The 24,510-nt window shown below is 50.4% G+C and overlaps 1 protein-coding gene and 1 pseudogene across 1 annotated transcript; both read left to right on the forward strand.

Moving 5' to 3' along the window:
• Positions 1–1,925: 1,925 nt before the first annotated feature.
• On the forward strand, positions 1,926–3,217 carry LOC101336471 (large ribosomal subunit protein uL6 pseudogene; annotated as a pseudogene).
• Positions 3,218–9,526: 6,309 nt separating this feature from the next.
• GUSB (glucuronidase beta) lies at positions 9,527–24,149 on the forward strand. The gene is made up of 12 exons (XM_033839096.2): positions 9,527–9,779; positions 11,232–11,417; positions 11,696–11,877; positions 12,037–12,179; positions 12,600–12,787; positions 13,484–13,636; positions 13,883–14,061; positions 14,144–14,290; positions 16,482–16,566; positions 18,578–18,754; positions 21,825–21,960; positions 23,788–24,149. Exons 1-12 carry the CDS (start codon positions 9,567–9,569, stop codon positions 23,955–23,957), a joined length of 1,959 nt encoding a protein of 652 aa, XP_033694987.1. The 5' UTR covers positions 9,527–9,566; the 3' UTR covers positions 23,958–24,149.
• Positions 24,150–24,510: the final 361 nt, after the last annotated feature.

A 24,510-nucleotide genomic window follows, 5' to 3' on the forward strand; every position in this document is an offset into this window, starting at 1 on the left:
CCAGCGTGGTTAAACATAAGAAAATATGGAAATTCCCTGGCAGTCCATTGGTTAGGACTCTGCTCTCACTGCCAAAGGCCCGGGTTCAATCTCTGGTCAGGGAACTAAAATCCCACCATCTGCGCAGCGCAGGCAAGAAAAAAAAAAGAAAGAAAAAGGAAATTCAATCAATGCGACATATCACATTAGCAGAATGAAGGAAACAAAACTGCATGACTCTCTCAAACGGTGTAGAAGAGGCATTTCACAAATCCAACATCTTTCTATGATAAAAACTCTCAGAAAAGTAGGAATAAAGGGCATAATTCTCAACATGATTAAGGCTATTTATGAAAAACCCACAGCTAACATCATATTGAAAGACTGAAAGCTTTCCCCTTAAGATCAGGAACATGACAAGGATGCCTGCTTTCACTGCTGCTATTCGACACTGTACTGAAGGTTCTAGCCAGAGCAAATACAGTTGACCCTTGAGCAATGTGGAGGTTAGGGACACCAACCGTCTGACCCGTCAGAAACCCACATGTATAACTTTATAGTTGGCCCTCCGTATCAGCGGTTCTGAATCTGCTTGTTAACGTTTTATCTCTTGTTGTGTGTGTGTTTTGCCCCGTCTCACGCTCTCACTATAAGCCAGGTCTCCATTTGGCACTGGACCTTTGTTTCTGTCATCCCTCTACTCCAGCTCAGCCAGAACAATTCCTTCCCCCCCACCCCGGCTCACTTGAGATTGTCCAAGTAGAATCTGGGTTTTGAGGTCTCCCGAGCCATCCTCCTTCTTAGAGTATCTATTTCACACCGCGAGTTGGCACTGCAACAGGTGCTCACTTTCTTTTCTTCAGGATCTTAGTTCCCCAACCAGGGACCGAACCCACGCCCCCTGCAGTGGAAGCTCATAGTCCTGACCACTGGACCGCCAGGGAAGTCCACAGGCACTCACTTTCAGGTCTTGTCCTAGAGTCATACGATTCCCGCCCAATATTTGAGACAAAGGATTGTCATTTTCGCTGGGTAAAGGGACTATGGTGGAAGCAGGGACTTGGTTGACCTTCCCTAAAGGTGAAGTCAGAAGGAGAGGGTCAGTTTGACGAGTTCCCTCCTGAGGGTCGGCACCCAAGCAGAGCTTCCACGTACCACCTTAAGAGATGTCCGTCCTGTGGCTGACCTTGAAGGGTACCCCACCCTCTGCAGTACGCTGGGGCCCCCTAGGCAGTCTTGAGAGCTGGCTGGGCCTGTTGGCAACTGCCTCGTCTTCAGCTCTTGCTCTGATAATGCTCCCTCCTCCGGGCAATGGGACTTTCACCTCTTCTCCACTCTTGCCTCTCTGCATGTCCGCCTCTAAGGTGTCCTTGGGCACTCTTCCTCTGGCAGGCAGCTCTGCAGTCTGCACATGGGGGAGGAGAGGCAGCCCTGACCCACCTTCCAGCCTTTGCACCACAAAGGCGGGCTCAGACCCCACAGCAGGCAGGGCCTGGAGATCAGGGGTCTGGATGGTGAGAACCTCAATAAAAATTCAAAATGTCCCAAATTCCCTGGGTTGTCATTTGTCCTTCTTTTCATTTTGTTTCCCCTAGAATGATCTCTTAAAGAAAGAGTCTCTGGGCTTTCCTTCAGAGAAGGGAGGAGAAAATATAACTTACGGGTTTGCTGTAATGTTCTGCTAATCTTGAAAAACGTGTAAAATCACAGGGCTAAAAGCACTGTTTCTGATGAATTCTGGTATAAAGCAGAATTACAGTGTAAACACATTTAATGTAAAAACATTAAGAGGCAAAAGATCACATATTACATAATTTACATAAAACATCCAGACTAGCCAAATCTGTGGAGACAAAAAATAGATTAGTGGTGGCTTAGGGCTGGGTGGGAGGGATAGAAGGATAGATAACTGAAAGGCACAGGGTTTCTTTTTGAGGTGATGAAAATATTCTGAAATTGATCATAATGATGGTCATACATATACATGAATATACTAAAAATCATTCAATTGTACAATTTAAATGGATAAATTATATGATATGTGAATTATATCTCAATAAAACCGTTTAAACACAACACTGTAAATCAACTATACCCCAAGAAAAAGTTTTTTTAATCTGTTTAAAAAATAAACCTTAAGGGGACTTCCCTGGTGGCCCAGTGGGTAAGACTCTGCACTCCCAATGCAGGGGGCCGGGAGGTTCGATCCCTGGTCGGGGAACTAGATTCTGCATGCACGCCGCAACTAAGAGTCTGCATGCCACAACTAAAGAGTCCACATGCCACAACTAAAGATCCCGAGTGCAGCAACTAAAGAGTCTGCATGCCGCAACTAAGACCTGGTGCAGCCAAAATAAATTCATTCATTCATTTAAAAAAATAAAAACAAAAAAATACCTTAAGATGCTCTCTTTGCTGAATCCACCATGAGAATGAATCCTATTTTCAGCAACCAGACTGTCGACATTCCAGAAAATGTCAACATCACTGTAGAAGGACACACAATTATTGTGAAGGGCCCCAGAGGAATCCTGCAGAGGGACTACATCAGTATAGAACTCAGCCTCCTTGGAAAGAATAGGAAGGGACTCCAGGTTGACAAACAGTGGAGAAGAGAAAGGAACCGGCTCCAGTTCATGCAGTCCCAAGTCCAATACAACACATGATCAAGGGTGTTCCACTGGGCTTCCATTACAAGAGTACGTCTGTGTATGCTCACTTCCCCACCCACGTCTTTATTCAGGAGAGCAGGTCTCTTGTTGATACTGGAAATTTCTTAGATGAAAAATCTGCAGGGCTCATATGAGGCCAGGCATTGCTTATTCAGTATCTCAAGCCCAGGAAGTGATTTGCACTGACTTTGCATCAAATTCAGCTGCTTTGATTCAGCAAGCCACACAGTTAAAAATACGGGTATCAGAACATTTTGGATGTTATCTATGTCTCTGAAAAAGGAACAAATCATCAGGCTGATGAATAAGATCTAAGAGTTGTCTTGCTATGGAAACAAGAAGATACCAAATGATTCCCAGGACCTCTTTGTGGTATCTTTAAAATGCAGTGAAACTTATCTATTGGAAAAAAAAAAAATGAGAAGTCTCACACTTGTGCTCTGATCAGCTGAGCGTCCTGTGACTTGCTTGTTATAGTCAAGGCTGGAACCCTCACATCTTTTCATGGACATTTTGTGTTGATGCACCTCACCACCAGGGCGAGCTTATTCTATCAATATTATCTTCTGTCCTAGATATTAGAAAGTCTTCTGGACGCAGGGTAATTTGGGGGAAGGAGAGGAGTGAATGTGCCAGCAACAATGGTAAATGTACGGAATTCCCTGGCGGCCCAGTGGTTAGGACTTGGCGCTTTCACTGCCAGGGCCCGGGTTCAATCCCTGGTCCGGGAACTAAGATCCTGCAAGCTGTGCCCAAAAAAAAAAAAAGAAGTCAATGTATTTCGGGTGTGTTTCCTTGAGCAAGTCATTTCATCTCTCCTCTCAATTCAGCCTCAATTTCCTCATCTGTAGCAGAGAAAGAATAACTCCATTTGACAGTCTTTCAGAGCTGTAAGAATCTCTTAGCAGAGTGTCTGCTGGCGGGGAGGGGGGGCAGGGGGCTGCTGATACTACTGTTATCAAGCGGTTGGAGTCCAGTGGACACCCTATAGGCCCCAGGTCACCTTTACCCAAGTGATACTCTGAATGCTCTCGCCTATGGCACGAAGCCCACATCACTGTGGTTACGAAAGGACGGTCAGTTGCCAGAGAGTCACAGTTTGGCTCAGGACAGGCAGCCAGGACTCCAGTTCAGGACCCTGACTACAAATGCAGTGACAGCTGCTTATCCTAGGAGCAAGTCCTGTCCCCATCAGGAAACAAAAGAGCTGGCATGTGAGCCAAGCTTAGAAAAATGACCCAGAGAAGACGAGAAAGAACTATGCCGCCTTCAAGACAAGCCTGGGAAGGTATCTCTGGGGCCAAGGAGCAAGTGTACCAGTAGAAGGGCACCCAGGGATGGGGGAGATGCATAGAAAAGTCACTTAGGACAGACTTACAGTCAAATAGCATCATGACTCCATGCTTCAGACATATAATAAAGACGAATAAAATCTAGTCAAGATAAAATCTAGTCAAGATAAAAATAAGGAAGACCTCTTTGTGAACCAGACACAAGCAGAAGTGGTGAAAGGGGAGACACAAGGGCCTGCGCTGGGTCCAGTGAGGGGCTGGTGGCTGGGTGTTTTTCTTTAGCTTCCATGGGGTAGCTGGGAGGAAAAGCACTGGTGTGCACAGCCCCCGCGGAGAGTGCTCAGCCGTAGTAAAGGGGAAGATGAACAGAGCCTCCAGCCTAGCAGCAACATCCCTAGGAAACACCTGGGGAAAGTCTCACGTGTGAGCACAAGGTCAGGAGGTACATGAGGAATGTGTTGATGGAAAGTGAAAAAGGGCAACCACCTAAATCCTCAACAGGAAAACGGGTGAAATCAGTGGTGGTGTATTCACACAGTGTAATAGTCTCCAGCCATTAAAATGGATGGGCCTGAGCTACATTTGTCAGCACGGCTAGAGCTGGCCAAAGCACGTGTCCGGCATTCTGGAAAGGAAATGGGCACAGTCGTTTCAGATCGTGAGAAGTGTCAGGGGTAGATCAGGGAGAGGTGAGAAGGTGATGGGAGAGGTGCTAACTTCTATCAGGTGTATCTTTTTCTTTTTTTTTTTGGGCTGTGCTGCCGGCTTGTGGGATCTTAGTTCCCCCGACCAGGGATTGAACCTGCCCCCTCAGCAGTGAAAGTGGGGAGTCCTAATCACTGGACCGCCAGGGAATTCCCTACCAGGTGTATCAGAGAAGAACGTTACATGCCCCTTATTCCTCTGGCTTAGAATTCTCTTTTGCCTTTTTCCTTTCCATTGGGCGGGTATGGCGCTCCCCCGAACTTTCTTTTCTCTAGGTGCTAATGGAAAGCTGGTATTGAGTTTTGAAAATGTTGCAAGAGAAAAGGAATTTCAGGAATTTCCTGTTTCCAAGCAGCAGAGGGTAGACACCATTCCAGGTCATAAAATTGGTTCAAAGACTCTTATCTGAATAAAGTATGGAATTGGGAATAGTTATGAAAGTTCTGCCCAGAACCGAAACTTGTTCTATTTTCTGTTACTAAAAACTGTCCTTGGGAATGACATATTGACATGTGCAATAACATGGAGAATCTCAAAAACATTATACTGAATGAAAGAAACCAGACACAGAAAAGCACCCTGTATCATTCTGTTTATGCGGAGCTCTAGAAAAGCCCAGTCTACTCTATGGTGACACAATGTCAGTCAGTAGTTGCCTGGGGTCAGGGGTGGAGGCAGGACAGACTGGACAGGGTCAGGAGGGAGCTGCCTGGAGTAATGGAACTGTTCTGAATTTTGATAGTGCTGGTAGGCACTCAGGTGTAGACATCTGTCAAGCCTTATCAAACTGTACAGTTAGAATGCGCGTGCACTTCATTATTTGTAAACTATACGTCAAGAGAGTTTGTTTTAAACAATTTAAAAAAAAAGTCCTTGGAAGTATTTCTACAAGGTGGGGGAGGGTCTTTTTAAGACACTCAGACTTATTTTCAGATCTTGTAAAAATAACCTTTAACTTCTAAAATATTTGTTATTCTAGGGAATTCCCTGGCAGTCCAGTGGTTAGGACGCCGTGCTTTCACTGCTGTGGGCCTGAGTTCCATCCCTGGTCGGGGAATTAAGATCCTGCAAGCCACGTGGCACGGCCAAAAATTTTAAAAAAAGAAAACAAATTTGTTATTCTAATTGGTTGTTACACTTGATAATTGTTGTCCTGGTATTGATATTAAAATAGCAATCAATATATCAAGTGACATCCTTGTATTCCTAAAAGATACACACACACACACACACACACACACACACACACTCTCACATTCTCTCTAAGGATGAAAACTGGCAGTTCCCTTTTCTCTATATATGTATGAATATGTAATAAAACCCATGACTCTGTCAATCCCTTGTTCAAACATGAGTTTGAACGTCTTTTAGAGGCCGTATAGCAGAATGACCAAGAGCATAAATCTCTAACCAGGTTCAAACTCTACCTCTGCCCTTTACTTAACTTTTCTCAGTCACTGTATTAGTAACATGGGAATAATAATAGTACCTACTTAATGTTGTGAGAAGTGAATGAGTTAATACATGGAAAACACCCAGATAAGTACCTGGCTCTATAGGGTATAAGTCTGGATAGGCTAGCTATGCTGTAATAGCAAACAACCCCACAATCTTAGTTGTTTGAAACAATAAAGGTGTTTTTTATTTTTTTTTACCATTTTATAATTTATTTGATTAGAAATTGCCAGATTCATGATGCACACTTCTCAAACAAAATTAGATTGTAATCATTAGCATGATTCTAAACATGCTAATTTATAGATAAAGTAATGCTTAAAGTTAAGACAAATTTGAGACATATCATTGAGAAGAAATAGGAAAGGATTTTGAATTTATAAAAGCACAAGTTCTATCCCGAATTTGGCTACAGGTTTTTCTCTGATCTTGGCAAGTCACTAGCTCCATTTGTCTTCGTGTTCCCATCTGTAAAATTGTGGTCATGATCCTTGACACTGCCTTTCTTAAAAGAGAATGTTATGAGGATGAATAAGGTAATGCCTTGTGGTAGAAATAATAAAGGTTTATTTCTCACTCATGCCACACATCCATCACAGGTCGGAAGGGAAGCACTGATCACCCTCAGTCACTCAGGAATTCAGGCTGATGGAAGCTCAATTTGGACACATGCTTCCATGATCGCCAAGGCAGGGAAAAGGGATGTGGCAGCTCAGCGCTGGCTTTTAAATTTCTGCTGTCAAAATCTCATTTGGCAAAAACAGCCACATGGTCACACGTAACTTCAAAGGGGCAAAGACCATGTGTCTAGAAAGGCGGAGGACCAGAAAAATGTTTGGTGAAAAGCACTAACGACTACCATGGTTAACTTTTTTTTTTGGCTGCACCTTGTGACATGTGGGATCTTAGTTCCGCCAACCAGTGGAAGTGTGGAGCCCTAAACACTGGACCACCAGCGAAGTCCCAACCACTGGACCACCAGTGAAGTCCCGTGGTTAACTATTATAATTGAATTTTAAAGTAGGCAGAAGAGGAGAACGCAATGAGGAGGTGACATTTAAGCCAATGCCTGAATCACAAAAAAGGGGAAACTAGGAGAGCATTGTGTGCAAAGTCCCTAAAGCAGGCATGGGCCTGAAGCATTTGAGGAACAGGAGAATGGCTCAAGTGTTTGCAAAATGGTGAATGAGAGTGAGAGCTGGCAGGGCTGGGTCACACAGGCCCTTGAAGGCCACAGCAAGCAGTCTGAATTTTACTCCAAAGTGTACTGGGAAGCCACTGTTTAACCAGATAACATGGTATAATTATTATAAAGACCACTCACTCTGCTTGCTCTGGTGGGATGGGCACGTGTGGAGGAAGGGAAATCAGTGAAGAGGCTACAATCCAGGTGAGAGATGCCTGTGGTGTGGACCATACTGGTCTGGGCCAGTATGATGTTGTGTGGAACCCACGGTCCCTGTAGATTATACTGACAGAGGATAAACACAGCGTAGGCCTCAGGCTAGACAGTGAATGTCTACCACTGCCCCATGTAATTACGACCTGCTTTTGATCCTGTCTTGTTGCTGAGGATTGAAAAGAACACGTTTACCACATCATTAGCCACATATCAAGTGCCAGAGGCTGTGTTGATATATTCTAGCAAAGAAACAGCTTCTGAGGGGCTTCCCTGGTGGCACAGTGGTTAAGAATCCGCCTGCCAACGCAGAGGTCACTGGTTTGAGACCTTTGCTCCATGCTTCATCCCCTGTACTCATAACGTGGGGTGTCTTGGGGCTAATGTGTGAATCTGTTCTCCACCCGCACTCATTTCTTTGGTGACCTTATCCATTCTCACTGCTGAACAATTCCCAAATTTTCATCTCCAGATCCATATGTTTGTACCAGGCTGCAAAATTAGTGGGGAAGGAAACTGGCCAATGGGCTTTACCCATCAGTATCTGGTCGTCAGGTTCAAACGTTCAGAAACCAAGTTATGTCGCAGAGCAACTAAGCCCGTGTGCCACAACTACTGAGCCTGCGCTCTAGAGCCCGCGTGCCACAACTATTGAAGCTGCTTGCCCTAGAGCCTGAGCACTGCAACCGCAACTACTGAGCCCATGCACCGCAACTACTGAAGCCCGCGCGCCTAGAGCCTGTGCTCCGCAGCAAGAGAAGCCACCGCAATAAGAAGCCCGCGCACCGCAACGAAGAGTAGCCCCTGCCCTTGGCAACTAGAGAAAGCCTGCGTGCAGCAAGGAAAACCCAACGCAGCCAAAAATAAAAAATTAAAATTAAAAAGAGGAAAATCAACTTGTACTAACTAAATATATATATAGGTTGACTCACAAATGGAAAATCAATTTATTAATTTATAGAAGCAGATCGACCTTTAATTATTTTTGCCCATTTGCTAGTTTTAAAAGGCTCATTGGTTTGATTCTGATTATAAAAATAATGCATGTTCATGATAGAAATTTTCAAAAAATCAGAAAATACGAAGAACAAAATGAAAATCGTCTATAACACCCATAATAACACTTTACAACTATCTAGATCTGTGTGGATATAATTTTAGCACTATTGGGATCATACTATATATACTTTTGCATCTTACTTTCTCTTATGTTTATATGGTAAGCATCTGGGGAAAAGAAAAACCTGTAGGCCTTGTCATTTCTTACAATATATTTATTTTTACCACCCTGGGAACTACTTTTTTTACGGCGTCAAGGTCCATTACCAGAAGGTTGCTTTGGTGAACATGAAATCAGAGCAAAAATTAATAAATTAAAAATAAAGTAATTGTACGAACAATTGCATCCAGGCCAGGTTACCTGTACCATAGACCCCCGCTCCTTGCATCTTTATGTGTGTATCCGCAATGCCAAGAGGGAGCGCCGGGCCCCTGGGTAGGGGTTCGGGGCCCAGGGGACCGCAGGTGCAAGCCCAGGGTCAAGGCTATAAGCCAGGTGGGCCTGCGCGAAAGGCACTAGGATGCTGAGGCTTCGTCTGAGCTCACCGGTGTCCCGCAAGCATAAGCGAGTGGAGGTGTCCCAGGTCGGCCTCCTCGAAGCATCAGTGGTACCCCGGCCATCTCCCGGTTTTCGCTGCGGCCCGCGGCCCTGGACCAGCCGCCCTGGGCGCGAGCAGCCGAGTATAGGAGGGCGAGGGAGGGCGGGGGAGGGCGGAGGATGGCAGTGACCTCGCGGGCGCAGAGCCTGCCACCTCCGCCCTTCGGGGCCTGGGGTGGATCTCGGGCTCCCCGCGGGCCCTCCCCCGCCGCCACCCTCCGTCAGGAAGGCGGGCCTGGAACGGCCTTGTGGGCGCGAGCCTCACGGGGTGCCTCCGAGCCGCGCAATCGCTTTCAACGAAGATGGCGCGGGGGCGGGACACGTGACTTCAGGCTCCACCCCGGCCCCGCCTCCCGCGCTCACGGCGTCGGGCGGGGGATGCTGGCAGCTAGCGGCCCGCGGGAACCATGCTCCGGGGGTTGGCGGGCACCTGGGCCGTGCTCGGCGCGCTGCTCTGGGGCTGTGGGCTGGCGCTGCTGCAGGGCGGGATGCTCTACCCCCAGGAGAGCCGGTCGCGGGAGCGCAAGGAGCTGGACGGCCTCTGGAAGTTCCGCGCCGACTTCTCCCAGAACCGGCGCCAGGGCTTCGAGCAGCAGTGGTACCGGACGCCGCTGCGGGAGGTGCGGGCTCTGGGGACGGGGACCAGGGCAGGGAAGCTCCTGGAAGCCGGGTCGGGGGTGTGGGGAGCCTTCCCCTGAGCCCTCGGAACTGCCGGCCAGGAGGAGGTTAAAGATGGACGGGCCTGTGGGGGCGTGGGGTCGACCCACCCGTAGAGTGACCGGGAACGAGCAAATGGGCGGGCCCGATGTCGGTGGGGGAAGCGGAGCCGGAACAGTGTCCCGGCACCGACCTGGGGGCGGGTGGCCGCGCAGTGGCAGGAGGGGAGGCTTTGGACGTCTTGGGGCCAGCTCTGCCCTGGCAGGAAGGACCTTGGGTTCCAAGGTTCAGGTAGAGGACGGGGCTTGGCATCCAGCCGAGGATCCCCCTCTAGGCCTCCCCTCTGACTTGGATCGTGTGGGCTGAGAACAGGAGCAGGAGCAGGCCTGTGTGCCCATCCGACACTCACCTCACTTAGATCCTCTTTTTAAAGTCTTTGCCGCCCAGCCCTCATCAGCGGAGGAAGAAAGGGGCGGGCGGGGGCTGGTGCCAGGCACTTCTTGCGCAACTCAGAGTTTCCTCAGCAAAGCGGCCCGTGCGCCCCGGCCAGCCTTCCTCCCTCCCTGGGGCAGTCAGTTGGTCATCTTCCTCTTAGTCAGGGTCTAGATTGACTTTGCAGATCCTTCTTGCCCTAGCCTGGTTGTGGCCATAGGCTCACCCCATTCCATGGAGACCCTGGTGCCTGCTGCCCGCTACCCTGAGAAAGAACTTATGGCCTCACCAGACCTTGGACACAAAGCATCCTAGCAGTTGGTCTCTCATCAGCAAGTTATCCATCCATTCATCCAATATTTGTTGAGTCCTTACTATGTGGCAGGGCTTGTGCCAGAAGCTGGGCAGACAGCTGTGAGGGACAGGAAATCCCTGCTTCCTTGGACGTCACGTGTGTCTTCAGGAAGCTCTTCCCCAGGCTGCTTCCAGACTCACTGAGTTCTCTGCCCCACTCCTGCCTTGCCTTCTCCCTGAGGTGTTCAAGGGTGCGGAGGTTCAGGGGATTCCCTGCGGGGCTCAGATTCACCTGGTTCTGCCGGGACGTCCAGAGGTCGTATCTCAGGGGCCCTGGCCCCTAAGATAGTCCCCTGCCATGCTCCACGCTCTCTTCGTAGAGCTGCTCACCTGGCAGCAGAGGCCTTGTTCACTCTTTCATTGCCAGCGCCTAAAACAGCATGTAGGTGTTCACTGTGCACCACTGAGTGAGTGCGTGCGTGCGTGCGTGACTGGGTCTGCTTCATGGAGTCGCGAAAAGTAACTGAGTCCGTAAAAGACATTGATCGGTTGCTGGTGGGGTGGCCTGGAATCCGGGAGGGTCTGGGAGAAGTCATCTCGTCCAGCTTCTTCCCATAAGTGGGGCTGCTGGGGAGGGCCCCTTAGCTTCCCAGGTGATCTGGACCTGATTCCGGTCCTTGTCTCCTCAGTCGGGCCCCAGCCTGGACATGCCGGTTCCCTCCAGCTTCAACGACGTGGGCCAGGATGGGCGGCTGAGGAGCTTTGTCGGCTGGGTGTGGTATGAACGGGAGGCCGCCCTGCCCCAGCGATGGACCGAGGACCTGGGCACACGCGTGGTGCTGAGGATCGGCAGCGCCCACTACTACGCCATCGTGGTCAGTGCAGCGAGTAGGGTGCCTGGCTCCCAGCCGTCACCCGGCAGCCTGCCTCCTGCGGTGCCCGTGGGGTGGGGGGCACACTCATGCCCCGCACTGGGGTTTGTGCCCTGGGTGGGGAGGGTGGCCTCATCTATTCCCCCAGAGCTCCCTCACTCCACCTCTGAGGCGGGTGGCAGCTGGCAGCCCGTCCCACCCGCTCCCCCCATACTGCACTTCTACGTGAGGGAGCGCCTGAGGTGGCAGGGCCCCCTCCTCATATATCCCTGTGTCTGCAGTGGGTGAATGGGGTCCATGTGGCAGAGCACGAGGGGGGCCATCTCCCCTTCGAGGCTGACATCAGCAGGCTGGTCCAGAGTGGGCCCCTGTCCTCCTGCCGCATCACCATCGCCATCAACAACACGCTCTCCCCCAACACCCTGCCGCCAGGGACCATCCTCTACAAGACGGACACCTCCAAGTGAGCAGCACCTCGCCCCCCTCCCCGCTCTGCCCAGTGGTCTTCCCGTCAGGGGCAGGGTGGCCTTAACAGAGGTGAGGCCCTGGCTCCGGGAGGCCAGGGAGACGTGTGAGCTGAGGTCGAAGGACCCAGGGCAAGGCCACTGTCCTGCCATCCTAGGTACCCCAAGGGTTACTTTGTCCAGAACACAAACTTTGACTTCTTCAATTACGCGGGACTGCATCGGACTGTGCTCCTCTACACCACGCCTACCGCCTACATCGATGACATCACCGTCGCCACCGATGTGGACCAAGACACTGGTGAGGCTCCTGGCAGGGTCTGCCGTCAGCCAGGCCCCCAGCGGCTTTGTTCCCTGTTTGGAAAGATCCCCTAGGAGAAAGACTGTCAAACCCACCCCAGCAGCTGGAATCCAGCCTGTCCAAGCTGGCAGGGGCAGCGGAAATCACCCATCTGCTCTGACTTCACTTTGGGAGGAAGCGGGGCTTGCCTCAAATCATAGCTCGTGGTGAATGACAGCCCAGGATGCAGGAGAACCCCATGTCCCTTTCCCACTGTGCCGCTCTCACTTTATCTCCCCTCGCTGCAGATTAAGCTCAAAAAATTAACGGCTGTCAGCTAGGGGCTCCTCAGAAAGGTGGCCTCAGGGCACTCTCATCTGTGTGACCCCAGGTCACATCCCTTCCTTTTCTCTCTTGTCTGATCTGTCTTGTCTCCTGCAGGGCTGGTGAATTACCAGATCCTTGTCCAGGGCAGTGAGCACTTCCAGCTGGAAGTGTGTCTTCTGGATGAGGAAGGCACGGTCGTGGCCAAGGGGACTGGGGGCCGGGGCCAGCTGCAGGTGCCCAGTGCCCACCTCTGGTGGCCGTACCTGATGCACGAGCACCCTGCCTACCTGTACTCGTTGGAGGTAATGGTGGTGAGGACTGGGCTGTGGGAGGCCTTTTCCCCCCATCCAGCAGCTCTGGCTTCAGCAGGCATGGTCCTCTGATCTTCCCAGTCAGTTGGATTGAAGAGTCCCCAGCCTGCTTTTTTCCAGCCCTTGGTGGGGAGGCCCAGTTTGAAGAGCAGGCCCCAGGGGCAGGGTGGGCAAAAGTTCCTTCTTTTTTAAATTTTTTATTTTTTTACGTATTTATTGGAGTATAATTGCTTTACAATGGTGTGTCAGTTTCTGCTTTGTAACAAAGTGAATCAGTTATACACATACATACGTCCCCATATCCCCTCCCTCTTTCATCTCCCTCCCTACCCTCCCTATCCCACCCCTCTAGGTGGTCACAAAGCACCGAGCTGATCTCCCTGTGCTATGCGGCTGCTTCCCACTAGCTATCTGTTTTACATTTGGTAGTGTGTATATGTCCATGCCACTCTCTCACTTTGTCACAGCTCACCCTTCCGCCTCCCCGTATCCTCAAGTCCATGCTCTAGTAGGTCTGCATAAAAGTTCCTTCTTGTTCATGGCGGATGCCTGTACTTCCTGCATCTCTCTACCTGCTGTTCCAGAGGTGGGCTGCCGTGGTTTGCAAGGGGCCATCCTGCTGAAGTGTGGGCTGCGTTGTGTTCAGGCCATCCAGGATGCCTCATGCCCAGTGCTTGGCTTTTGCAGGTGAAGCTGACCGCACAGACGGCTGCTGGGTTTGTGTCTGACTTCTACACCCTGCCCGTGGGGATCCGCACCGTGGCTGTCACACAGAGCCAGTTCCTCATCAACGGGAAGCCTTTCTATTTCCACGGGGTCAACAAGCATGAGGATGCAGACGTGAGTTGGGGCTCCTGAGTCCCTGTGGGGGGCCATTTCTCGCCATCCCTTCCTCCGCGTCCCTTGAAGTGGTTGAGGGCAGCTCAGAGCAGTTAAGCAAACCGCTCAAAACCACTGCCCGATGGGGCCTGTGCTTGGCCTGGATAGCGGGCTAACAGGGTGACTCTGAGGGGCCCAGCTCTAGTAGGAAGGGCATCTTCAACGGGGACAGGGGGCAGGGGCTCACTCTGCTGTGCTGTCCCCTAGATCCGAGGGAAGGGCTTTGACTGGCCGCTGCTGGTGAAGGACTTCAACCTGCTTCGCTGGCTGGGCGCCAATGCCTTCCGCACCAGCCACTACCCCTACGCAGAGGAGGTGATGCAGCTCTGCGACCGCTATGGGATCGTGGTCATCGACGAGAGTCCCGGAGTGGGCATCGTGCTAGCGTGAGTGCCCGCCAGCCGCACAGCCCAGCCCGCCCAGCTTGGCACCCTGTGACCCGCTCCCTTTCCTCCCTCGGCCCCGCAGCCAGAGCTACAGCAACGTGTCTCTGCAGCACCACCTGGAGGTGATGGAGGAGATGGTCCGCAGGGACAAGAATCACCCGTCTGTTGTGATGTGGTCTGTGGCCAACGAGCCCGCTTCCTTCCTGAAACCAGCTGGTTTCTACTTTAAGTGAGTGCCCCTGCCTTCCCCGGGTCAGGGGTGAGACCTCAGCCCGCTGGCCCAGCTCAGCCTCGGCTGGTAGCTGCGGGAGAGCTGCAGTGGGCCCTGGGGTGGGCGTGGGCTGTGAGAGGGTCAGCACCTGCTCCCAGCCCAGGTGCATCCATACCTGGTCAGTTCAGGGGACCAAGTACCCACCCACCCAGATTGTGATTTCAACCCAGTGTCTCCTTGACACACCTGAAGTGAAATCCAGAGTTAACCTAACCCACTTATACACATAACTTCTAATTAAGAAAGAAAAAAAAATAGTGATGTGGCCTAACCGTAGTATAAGGGAGTCATTTGTTAAATAATCCGTGAGTGCATGGGCCTGACTCCCCGGAAGATGCAGTGAAGGGGTCAGGAGCTTGCATCTAGATGTGGCATCTCCCTGAAAGCACAGCTACAAAAGCTGATGGCGGGGGCTGGAAAGCATAGCTGGTGAGTCTGATCCCGTTAGCAGCATTTTCTTCAGTGCTGCCCTCTTCTAAAACACTGAGCCACCCCAGGTAAAGTTGCAACCAAAACCAAGTATAGTCTTCCCTCGATTTTTATGGTATCTCCGTTCCTGGGGAATTTAGTGCGTGTTAAAACCGCACAAAACCGCTTCGTGATGCTTCGGGTTCATCTGTAAAGGGGAATTAAGCTTTATAAAGCCGGCTTACCTAGGCATGTAATTATAAACAGGTTTGAGATGACGTGCGTGTTCTAACCATTCTAAGTTACATTGTTGGACGGGACCAGGCCATCTAAAGTTCATGGTCCGCTCACTGAATGCCAGTAGCTCCCCCCACCCCCCAGGCATTGCTGTGGACAGAAATCCCACTTAGGGGTCATCTCCCCGCCCTGGGCTGGCTCCCCTCGGGGTGTTCCTTGGTTCCTTCTCTCTCTTAACGATCATGCAGTTGTAGTGTAGCCTGGAGAGGGGAATTATTTCACTTCCTGTGGAGGCAGCAGAGGCCATGGAAATACTCCCTGGGGCAGACACTGCCTGCATCCCAGTGTCCCAGATGGAGGCTCTGAGGAGTGGACCCACCCGGGTGAAGCTGAGCTCCGGACACACAGCCCCAGAGCACGTGGCACAGGGATGTTGAGCCAGGCTGGTGGACGGAATTTTTTCTGTGAACGTGAAAGGATGATAAGCTTCCAAGGAGCAGGTGCCTGAGGTTTCCTGTGAACCTTTCTGGGAGGTGCGGAGAAGAAGAGGCTTGATTTGGGAGCAGTGGGGATGGGGCAGGATGTAAGTAGGGCTGCCTGGGCCGGAGGCGCTCGGCTGGGCTTTGAAGCTCCCCAGGTGACAGACAGGCTGTTTCGGACAGTGGGTTAGGGACTTGCAGGTCGCAGGGCACTGTTCTGGCCTGTGGAAACCACAGCCTTCGAGTGAGAAGAGTTATAATGGGGGGGGGGTGTCAAGGAAAAGAAAACCAACTGTGAGGAAACAGAAGAGGAAAATAGGCTTAAACAGTGAGTGAGGGTGACCTGCGCTGGGGAGGCTGAGCCCTGACCACAGACCAGCCCCTCTGTTGGGAAGCATCCTCTCGCCACCCCTCCTTGGTTAGCAGGACTCAGTGTAAATGCCGTGTCTTCAGAGAGGCTGTGCTGACGGTCTGGTGTCGGGGATGTGCCGCCTTACGGTCTCATAGAACCCCGTGCTTCCCCTTCATCATTCCCGCCAGCGCTTGTAATTTGTTACATTCGCCCGTGTGGCTTCGCTCCATGGAGCTTCACGGCTGTTTAAGTTTCTAGTGAGTGCCCAGCGCACAGCCTGCCTCCCAGCCCCCGACTTACATGCTAAGTTAATATCCATCCTAATCCACACCCCGTCCTATTTTCAAGAGCTTCGCCAGAGATGCAGAGCCCAGCTTTTGGCAGTGCCCAGCCCAAGGACCTCTGCTGTGTGTCTCCCGCCCCTGGAGGATGGCCTCTCCTCTGGGAGGGGTGGGGGACTAGGAACTGGGGAGGGAGGAAGGAGGAAAGAATGATGTCAGGGAACGTGATGCCTAGAAGAACATGTCTGCTTACCTGAAATACCCTGGAAGGCAGGGAGGAGAGCGGTGTCTTGGGGGTCTTTTTGGCTGGGAAGATGAGAAGGAGAGGATGCGGAATGAGAGTCCTCCCTGGTCTGACTGACGGTGCTGTGTCTTCTGCCCTCCGTGGACAGGACGCTGATTGCCCACACCAAAGCCTTGGACCCCTCCCGGCCCGTGACCTTTGTGACCAACTCCAACTATGAAGCAGACCTGGGGGTGAGCCTGGGGGTCTCCATGCCACGTCTCCCCTCTGCCTGTCCTCTCATCCTGCCCAGATGCTTGCTGACATGAGCCGCTGGGAGGGACCACAGCAGCCAGTCCACCCATTTCCATGGATGGTCTTTAGGTTAAAGAGGACTGCCCGTTGACTTGCCAGGCAGTGTGGCTTCTTGAATCTAAGGAGGCTGGGCACAGGGAGGTCGAGTTCATTCTCAGTTCAGACTCATCCGTTTTTATGCACCTCAGTTTAATTTTATGCCCCTCAGTTTAATAGGCTCAGAAAAGGGTAGAGGTTTAAGGGAGCCTAAAGTCATCATCGTCCCGTTTCTCAAACCTGGCTGATCGTCAGAACCACTAAGGGAAGCTTTCTGAAAGTGTAGATATCTGGATTCTGAGATTCTGATTTAGTAAAGTCCAGGGTGGGAATCTGAGTTTTTAAAAAACTCCTCAGTGATTCCAGTCATCAACCCAGCTTTGGGAACCGGACTAGACTAGACTAGATCCAGACCCTGGGATTGAGAATCAAAGGAACAGGCTCACACAGCCGGCCAGACCCCACGGCCACCCTCGCGGTCCCTGGGCGCAGCAGCCCCTCAGAAGCCGTGTTGAGTTGCACGGAAGCTGTAAAACATGGGAGCGAGAAGATGCTCCTCCGCTAGAGAACTGAGGCCGGTACTTAAAAGTGCCCCAGAGAGAGAAATCATGTAAAGGAGAAAGAATGGATGAGAAAACCTATGCACAAGTATAAATTGTGAGCACTGTCATTTTGACATGGATGGGACAGTTTGTAGCCCTGGTGTTCCTGTGCCATCCCTCGACAACACCCCCTTGAAGGAGTGCGAAGACTGTGGTCAAATACCAGTGTGACACAGGCAGACCTGGACTTTCTCAGAGCCTAAGTGGTGTCCCTTCCCATTCTAGTGGGCAGGGGAGCCTCTGCCGGTCCCCCCAGAAGGTTGCCAGGCTCACCTGGTGGGGTTTGTGAGCCATGGTCATGGTCACGTGCCCACCCAGAGGCACCACTTTCCACTTGCATCTTTCCGCCACCAGTTCGGAAAGGTGCCGAGGTCACTTGGGAAAGACGGACCACGACAGTCACAGTGCAGACTTTGGAGGTGAGTGTGGGTTCAGGTGAGCTTTGCTGCCCACTGAGCACCACACTGTTCAGATTCGAGGCAGTCCCACCCCATCATCTGGGCTACCCTCCTAGGAGGGAATTTTCCAGCCACTTTATGGCCCACAGTACTAGCTCAGGAAGGTGAATCAAGAGCCTTTGTGAGGAGAAAAACTGCTTTTGTCCCTTAGTTGGGAATACTTCTCCAGGGCCAGGGGGACAGCCAGTGACAGGAGCACAACCTAAAGAGGAACACAGTCGGGTTGGGATGGGCCCTGGGCTCCCACTGGGGCCAGTGCGCTGGGCACCCTCCCCTGAGCCCAGCTGCAGCCAGGTCGGGGGCACCAGCCCAGAGTTAAGAGACTTGTTCCATTCAGGTCTTTTCTAACCCCACGTCCTATACGTGTGAGCATCCAACTCATTTCTTTTTTAAAATTAATTTTATTTTTGGCTGTGTTGGGTCTTCATTGCTGCACACGGGCTTTCTCTAGTTGCGGCGAGCGGGGGCTACTCTTCGTTGCGGTGCGCAGGCTTCCCATCGCAGTGGCTTCTCTTGTTGCGGAGCATGGGCTCTAGGCTCATGGGCTTCAGTGGTTGTGGCACGTGGGCTCAGTAGTTGTGGCTCGTGGGCTCTAGAGCGCAGGCTCAGTAGTTGTGGCACACGCGCTTAGTTACTCCACAGCATGTGGGATCTTCCCAGACCAGGGCTCGAACCAGTGTACCCTGCATTGGCAGGCGGATTCTTAGCCACTGTGCCACCAGGGAAGTCCCCTAACTCATTTCTGTGTCCCCTTCTTACCACCTGTGCCAGAAGTGCCGCCCCACCGCCCAAGTGTAAGTCCGACGCTATCCTACACTCTCCTGGTTCGTGAACACGTTTTAACACTCTTCCAGGTGCCTTATGTGGACGTCATCTGTGTGAACAGTTACTACTCCTGGTATCATGACTACGGGCACATGGAAGTGATTCAGCTGCAGCTGGCAACCCAGTTTGAGAGCTGGTATAAGACCTACCAGAAGCCAATTATTCAGAGCGAGTACGGAGCAGAAACCATCACAGGGTTTCACGAGGTAAGTAGTGTAGACATTTGAGTTATTTTTTCACTGTCTTGGACAGTGATGTCATTCACTGCCCCAGGCTAGAAAGGTGCCTCCTTCCCGGTCCCTCACTTGTCCTGATGACCTCCTATAGCTCACCAGGCTCACCTTAACCTACCCCTCCACATGGCTGCCCTGGACTCAGCCTCTGCCTCACTTGAGTGGTCCTCAGACAGCCTCCCACTAGCTGGCCAAATGGTCTTTGAAACAAATCCAAACCTTGGGAGTCCCGTCACCGGCTTCTCCTGGCCCACAGGACGAAGCCCTAATCTGTGGTCAGGGCTGTCAGCATCCTTTGCCCTGTGCCATCTCCCAGGTCTTCATCCTCCTCTGCCTTCAGTCCTGGACCCTGGCCTGTTTTCACTGTGCTCACTGGCTTCTGCTCTGGCTTGGCCTGTTCCTTCTACCTAGAATGCCCTTCTTAGCACCATAATCATCAACTAATGGATTCTGTTTTGTTTTTTTTAAGGGATTATTTATTTATTTGTGTATTTATGTATGTATGTATTTATTTATTTTTGGCTGCATTGGGTCTTCGTTGCGCCGCGGGCTTTCTCTAGTTGTGGCAAGCGGGGGCTACTCTGTTGCAGTGCACGGGCTTCTCATTGTGATGGCTTCTCTTGTTGTGGGGCACGGGCTCTAGGCACGCAGGCTCAGTAGTTGTGGCGTGTGGGCTCAATAGTTGTGGCTTGTGGGCTCTAGAGCACAGGCTCAGTAGTTTTGGCGCACGGGCTCAGTTGCTCCGCAGCATGTGGGATCTTCCCGGACCAGGGCTCGAACCCGTGTCTCCTGCATTGGCAGGCAGATTCCTAACCACTGCACCACCAGGGAAGCCCAACTAATGGATTCTTACTCAGCATTCGAGCCTCAGCTTGGGTGGCTCCTCTTTGGTGAGGTTTACTCCACCTGCCCGGGCAGAGGAAACTCTTCCCCCTGCTCCGTCTCTGTCTCAGCATTTCTCACTGTGCACTGTCATGATCTCTTTGGCTCTCTCCTTGACCAGACCGAGGGCTCCAGGAGGGAGACTAAATCCTATTTGTCGTTGCTTCCCAAGCACTCAGCAGGGTCCGGCACACAGCAGGTGCTAAATGATACTTGTTAAGAGAAATGAGTGAGATCTTGGAGCAAGATTTTGGTTTTTTGGGGAGTTTTTTTTTTTTGGCTGTGTTGCACGGCATGCAGAATCTTAGTTCCTCGACCAGGGATTGAACCCACACCCCCTGCATTGGAAGCGTGGAGTCTTAACCACTGGACCACCAGGGAAGTTGTTGGAGCAAGGTTTAATCACTAGCTTTTTCTCCTTGTTTTGTCCATTTCCTCACCAAAGATAGGCTGTTTTGTGGGGATTGTTTTCATGTGGATTCTTGAACCCCAGCCAGCCGACACCTGTCACAACGGCTGGGGTTCCTTGTTGACACATTTCTTCATTTGCTGATCCTCAGTAGGTTGAACAGTAACCCAAATGGACTCCCTTATTCTGTTCACACCCTTAAATTCATCTTGCCTACACAGAGTGCCACTTGGACAGACTAATGTAGGGGGAAGTATCTTATGAAGACAAAGTACATACATTTGTCCTCCCTCTTTGAAAAGGTGACCAACTCTGAATTTTTAACAAATTCTGAAAAGGACTTCCCTGGTGGTCCAGTGGTTAAGACTTCCCCTTCCAATGTAGGGGGTGTGGGTTCGATCCCTGGTCCGGGAGCTAAGATCCCACATGCCTCCCGGCCAAGAAACCAAAACATAAAACAGAAGCAATATTGTAACAAATTCAATAAAGATTTTTTTTAAAAAAAGTAAATTCTGAAAGAGTCTGGGTCAGCACTCTCTGAACGTGCCTTTGTGGTGATGGAAATGTTCTAGACCTGCACCGTCCAGAATGGGAGCCACTGCCACGTGTGACTTTTGAGGACTTGGAACGTGACTAGCGTGATTGATGTAGTTTAAAGTAGTTTTATATTTAAATAACCTCTTGTGGCTAGTGTTAGACAAGGCAGGGTCATTTCCATTAAAACACAGAAGGAACTCGACATCTTGCCCTGCCCTCAAATTCTGATTTGGAACTGCAACAAAACAGGGCTCAGTGGCACAGTCGTATCTTCGGTGTATATTAGCTTTCACTGTTGTCGTTCTGTATCTTTTTTTTTTGGCTGTGCCGCGAGGCATACAGTATCTTAGTTCCCCGACCAGGGATCGAACCTGTGCCCCCTGCAGTGGTGCAGTGGAAGCACAGCATCTTAACCACTGGACTGCCAGGGAAGTCCCTGTAATAGCATTTTTTTCCTATAATAGCATTTATATTTATTTATTTATTTATTTTGGCTGCGCCAGGTCCTAGTTGTGGCACTCGGGATCCTCGCTGCGGCACACAGGATCTTTAGTTGTGGCATACGGGATCTAGTTCCCTGACCCTATCTTTCTAGTTTGTCACTTTGTCTCCAATGCCTGCCATATAAGCAGATACTAAATAATTATTTGTTGAATGGATGAATGGGCTAAACAGCAGCTACTTACCCAGAAGAGATACAGAAGAATCTGAGGCGAGTTAAATCTGAGTCACTCTAGTTCTCAAGTTATGCACCGGCAGCTACTTCAAACTTGGGTTTTAAACTTATTATCCAGAGACATACTTTTTCTCCTAGTGTAGTTCAGCTTTAAGACTGCACTGGGGAATAGAGATGTTAAAGATAAAGCAAATATTAAATTCTGTTTATGGGAATTCCCTGGTGGTCCAGTGGTTAGGACTTGGCACTTTCACTGCCGAGGGCCCCAGTTCAATCCCTGGTCAGGGAACTAAGATCCTGCGTGCCACGCAGTGTGGCCAAAAAAACCCAGTTACTAATTAAGGTTTTTTTTTTTTTTTTTTTACCCTGGGCTGTGTCATACCCTGGCTGTGTCCCTACACCAGCAGCAGCAAGTCCTGCAGTCACTATAGCCCACCATGAGGACAGATATTTTGGTCATCACGTGGATCTTTATTTTTATCTAACATTTACAGTCCTGCTTGTTCTGAGTCCTAAATTCTCTTTGCCTTGACTTCCAGGACCCACCTCTGATGTTCAGTGAAGAGTACCAGAAAGGCCTGCTTGAGCAGTATCACGTGGTTCTGGATCAAAAACGAAAAGAATATGTGGTTGGAGAGCTCATCTGGAATTTTGCTGATTTTATGACTGACCAGTGTAAGTGGCAGTTCGGTGAATGGAATGTACCGCTCTCCTTTTTTCAGGTTGGCATTTTAGTTCAGGACGTTTGGTTGTAAGAACCCTGGAAACGAGAAGGGGGAAAGCTGATGTAATCAATGCAGGCTACATAGAGGATTCCCTAGGAGAAGTAAGTTGCTTTTAGCAAGCAGCCATCACCTGCTGGCTGCCTAAATCATTTTAAGGTAAACAAGCAAATGGGAGAGGCTACCGTCTCAAGGCAGAGGTGGCTAGCTTACCTCTGTGTTTCACCACAGTATGAGGAAAAAGTGGACCTCGTACTGGATTTATTTGTGGGATATACTCATTATTCCAGAATAAGGTACAAAGCCCGAGGAACTTCAGATATTTCAGTCTGTTTTATATTTTTCACTTATAAAAGGCAAGTTTGCCAAATACAGGTTAAGTGTCAAAAGGTTTTGAGTGTGGGAGTGTTTAAAAGCCTTCAAGGTGAATACGACCTGTACTTTCTCACGTGGGGATAATGAGGGCTACTTCACAAAAGTTCCAAATGAGTTTCCCATTTCTTTCTACCCCTCTAGGTAACTAGCTTCTTGATATACCATAAACTTAGGATAGCAATCTGGGGAAGAAGGGAAGGATTTGGTAGTAGTGGGAATTACATTACATTACTTAGGGGGAAAGACAGGTTTTTAGAAGGTTAAAGTTTTGTTTTGTTTTGATATATTTTTATTTATTTATTTGGTTGCACCGGGTCTCAGTTGTGGCAGGCAGGCTCCTTTGTTGCAGCTCGCTGGCTCCTTAGTTGTGGCATGCGAACTCTTAGTTGCAGCATGCATGTGGGATCTAGTTCCCTGACCCGGCATCAAACCCGGGCCCCCTGCATTGGGAGCACGGAGTCTTAACCACTGTGCCACGAGGGAAGTCCCTAGAAGATTAAGGTTTAATTAAAAATCCGAATGGGAGAGGTGAAGAAAAAAAGAGACAGCATGAGCCTCCACTCTGCTTTTGGCAAACGAGATTAACAGCTCCTGGAAATAAGCTTGGATGGAAGTCTAGTTTTGTGACTAGGTGCACTGCTTCGCGTAGTAAGGAATTAGCTGTGTGACCTTGTACAAGGTACCTACCTTTTCACAAGCCTGTAAAGTGGGGCTAACGCCTCCCACCTTGCAGGTTGACACAGGGATTCCATTTGACGAAGCGCTTGGCACAGTGCCTGGTGTTTGCTTTTCGTGGAAGAAATTATTGTTGTCTTGAGCTTTTCAGTGGGAAAGACCTGCTTTCCATTTAACAGAAGCGGTGGTTTCTCTAGGAGATGGAGGGGTTCGCTGGGAGTGTAGCTGCTCCTTTCCCAGCTCCAGCTCTGGCGGACTTGCCACCAGGGGTGGGGACCCAGCTGAAAGTCTGCCCAGCGGGACTTTAAAATCTACGAGTAGCTCCCTCTTAGGCGCCTGTGACTGGTCAAGTCTCTGGCTCCCACTAGCACAGTTGTCTCCTCAGATAGGCGCAAGCCTTTCCAAGGGGAACTCTGTCTCAGCCCTGCTCCAGTTACCAGGCAGGTGGGTACCCATAATGTCTTAAACCTTATTTTGCAAGTAAAAGATAAATAATTTTGGATTATTTCCCTAACAGAAGAAAAATTAACACACCAGGGAGCTAAGTGTTTTTGGGGAGCAGTGGTATTTAAATCTTTAACCCGTTAAGGAGCCACTTCATCAGATACCACTTCAGACCAAGCATCTCTAAACCATGAGGACCTCTCTGTTTAGTGCCCAGCTTGGCTCCAGGCTGGTTGTGATTTGGCCCATCAGAAGTCATCTGAAATACCTTTTGCCTTGTTTTTAGCACCACAGAGGCCGATAGGGAATAGAAAAGGGATCTTCACTCGTCAGAGACAACCGAAAAGTGCAGCATTCCTGTTGCGAGAGAGATACTGGAAACTTGCCAATGAAACCAAGTGCCACCGGTCAGCTGTGAAGTCACAGTGCGTGGGAAACAGCCCGTTTACTTTTTAAGCAAGAACTACCTCTCTGCTGACAAGGGCTCTGTCAGCCCCTCCTTCCCAAGTAGGGGGCGACTTCCACAGGACACAGAGCAAGCGCTTCCTGGACTGTGCATGGCAGACCGGGAAGTTTTCTGGTCTGGATTTTGTGGTCATTTGCTAGAACGGAACGTTAGAGGTGAAAATAAAGGCTTTTGTAGTATGAGAGTAAAGAGTGGGCTTAAAAGCGACCATCCATAAATTCAACGATCTGTACTGCTGAAGCGTCGGAAATGGTTCTTCTGCGTCAGGCCGTTTTCACGGCCTTAACCGAGTACGGAGTCTTGAGAAACCTCTGCTTCAGCACTCGCCACCGTCAGAGTCGCTGGTTACAGACTGTGTGCTGCCACAGGAACAGCCCTGCCGCTTTAGGGCCACCTGTGCTCAGATGCCACCTGTGCTTTAGGCCGGCCTTGACTTGAGTGGGTGACAGTAAAAGACAAGTGCTAGTAACTCCACAGATAAGCCGAAGTCCCAGCACATTCACAGAAAGTAGCATCATGCTGGAATAATGCACAAGGTCGACG

The sequence above is a fragment of the Tursiops truncatus genome, chromosome 15 (genome assembly GCF_011762595.2).
Source record: "Tursiops truncatus isolate mTurTru1 chromosome 15, mTurTru1.mat.Y, whole genome shotgun sequence".
Classification (NCBI taxonomy): domain Eukaryota; kingdom Metazoa; phylum Chordata; class Mammalia; order Artiodactyla; family Delphinidae; genus Tursiops; species Tursiops truncatus.

Coding starts and splice junctions, on each gene's coding strand:
- GUSB (XM_033839096.2), top strand. CDS start 9,567: ATGCTCCGGGGGTTGGCGGGCACCTGGGCCGTGCTCGGCGCGCTGCTC. Junction 11,878..12,036: donor TACAAGACGGACACCTCCAA/GTGAGCAGCACC, acceptor CTGCCATCCTAG/GTACCCCAAGGGTTACTTTG. Junction 14,291..16,481: donor CCAGCTGGTTTCTACTTTAA/GTGAGTGCCCCT, acceptor CTCCGTGGACAG/GACGCTGATTGCCCACACCA.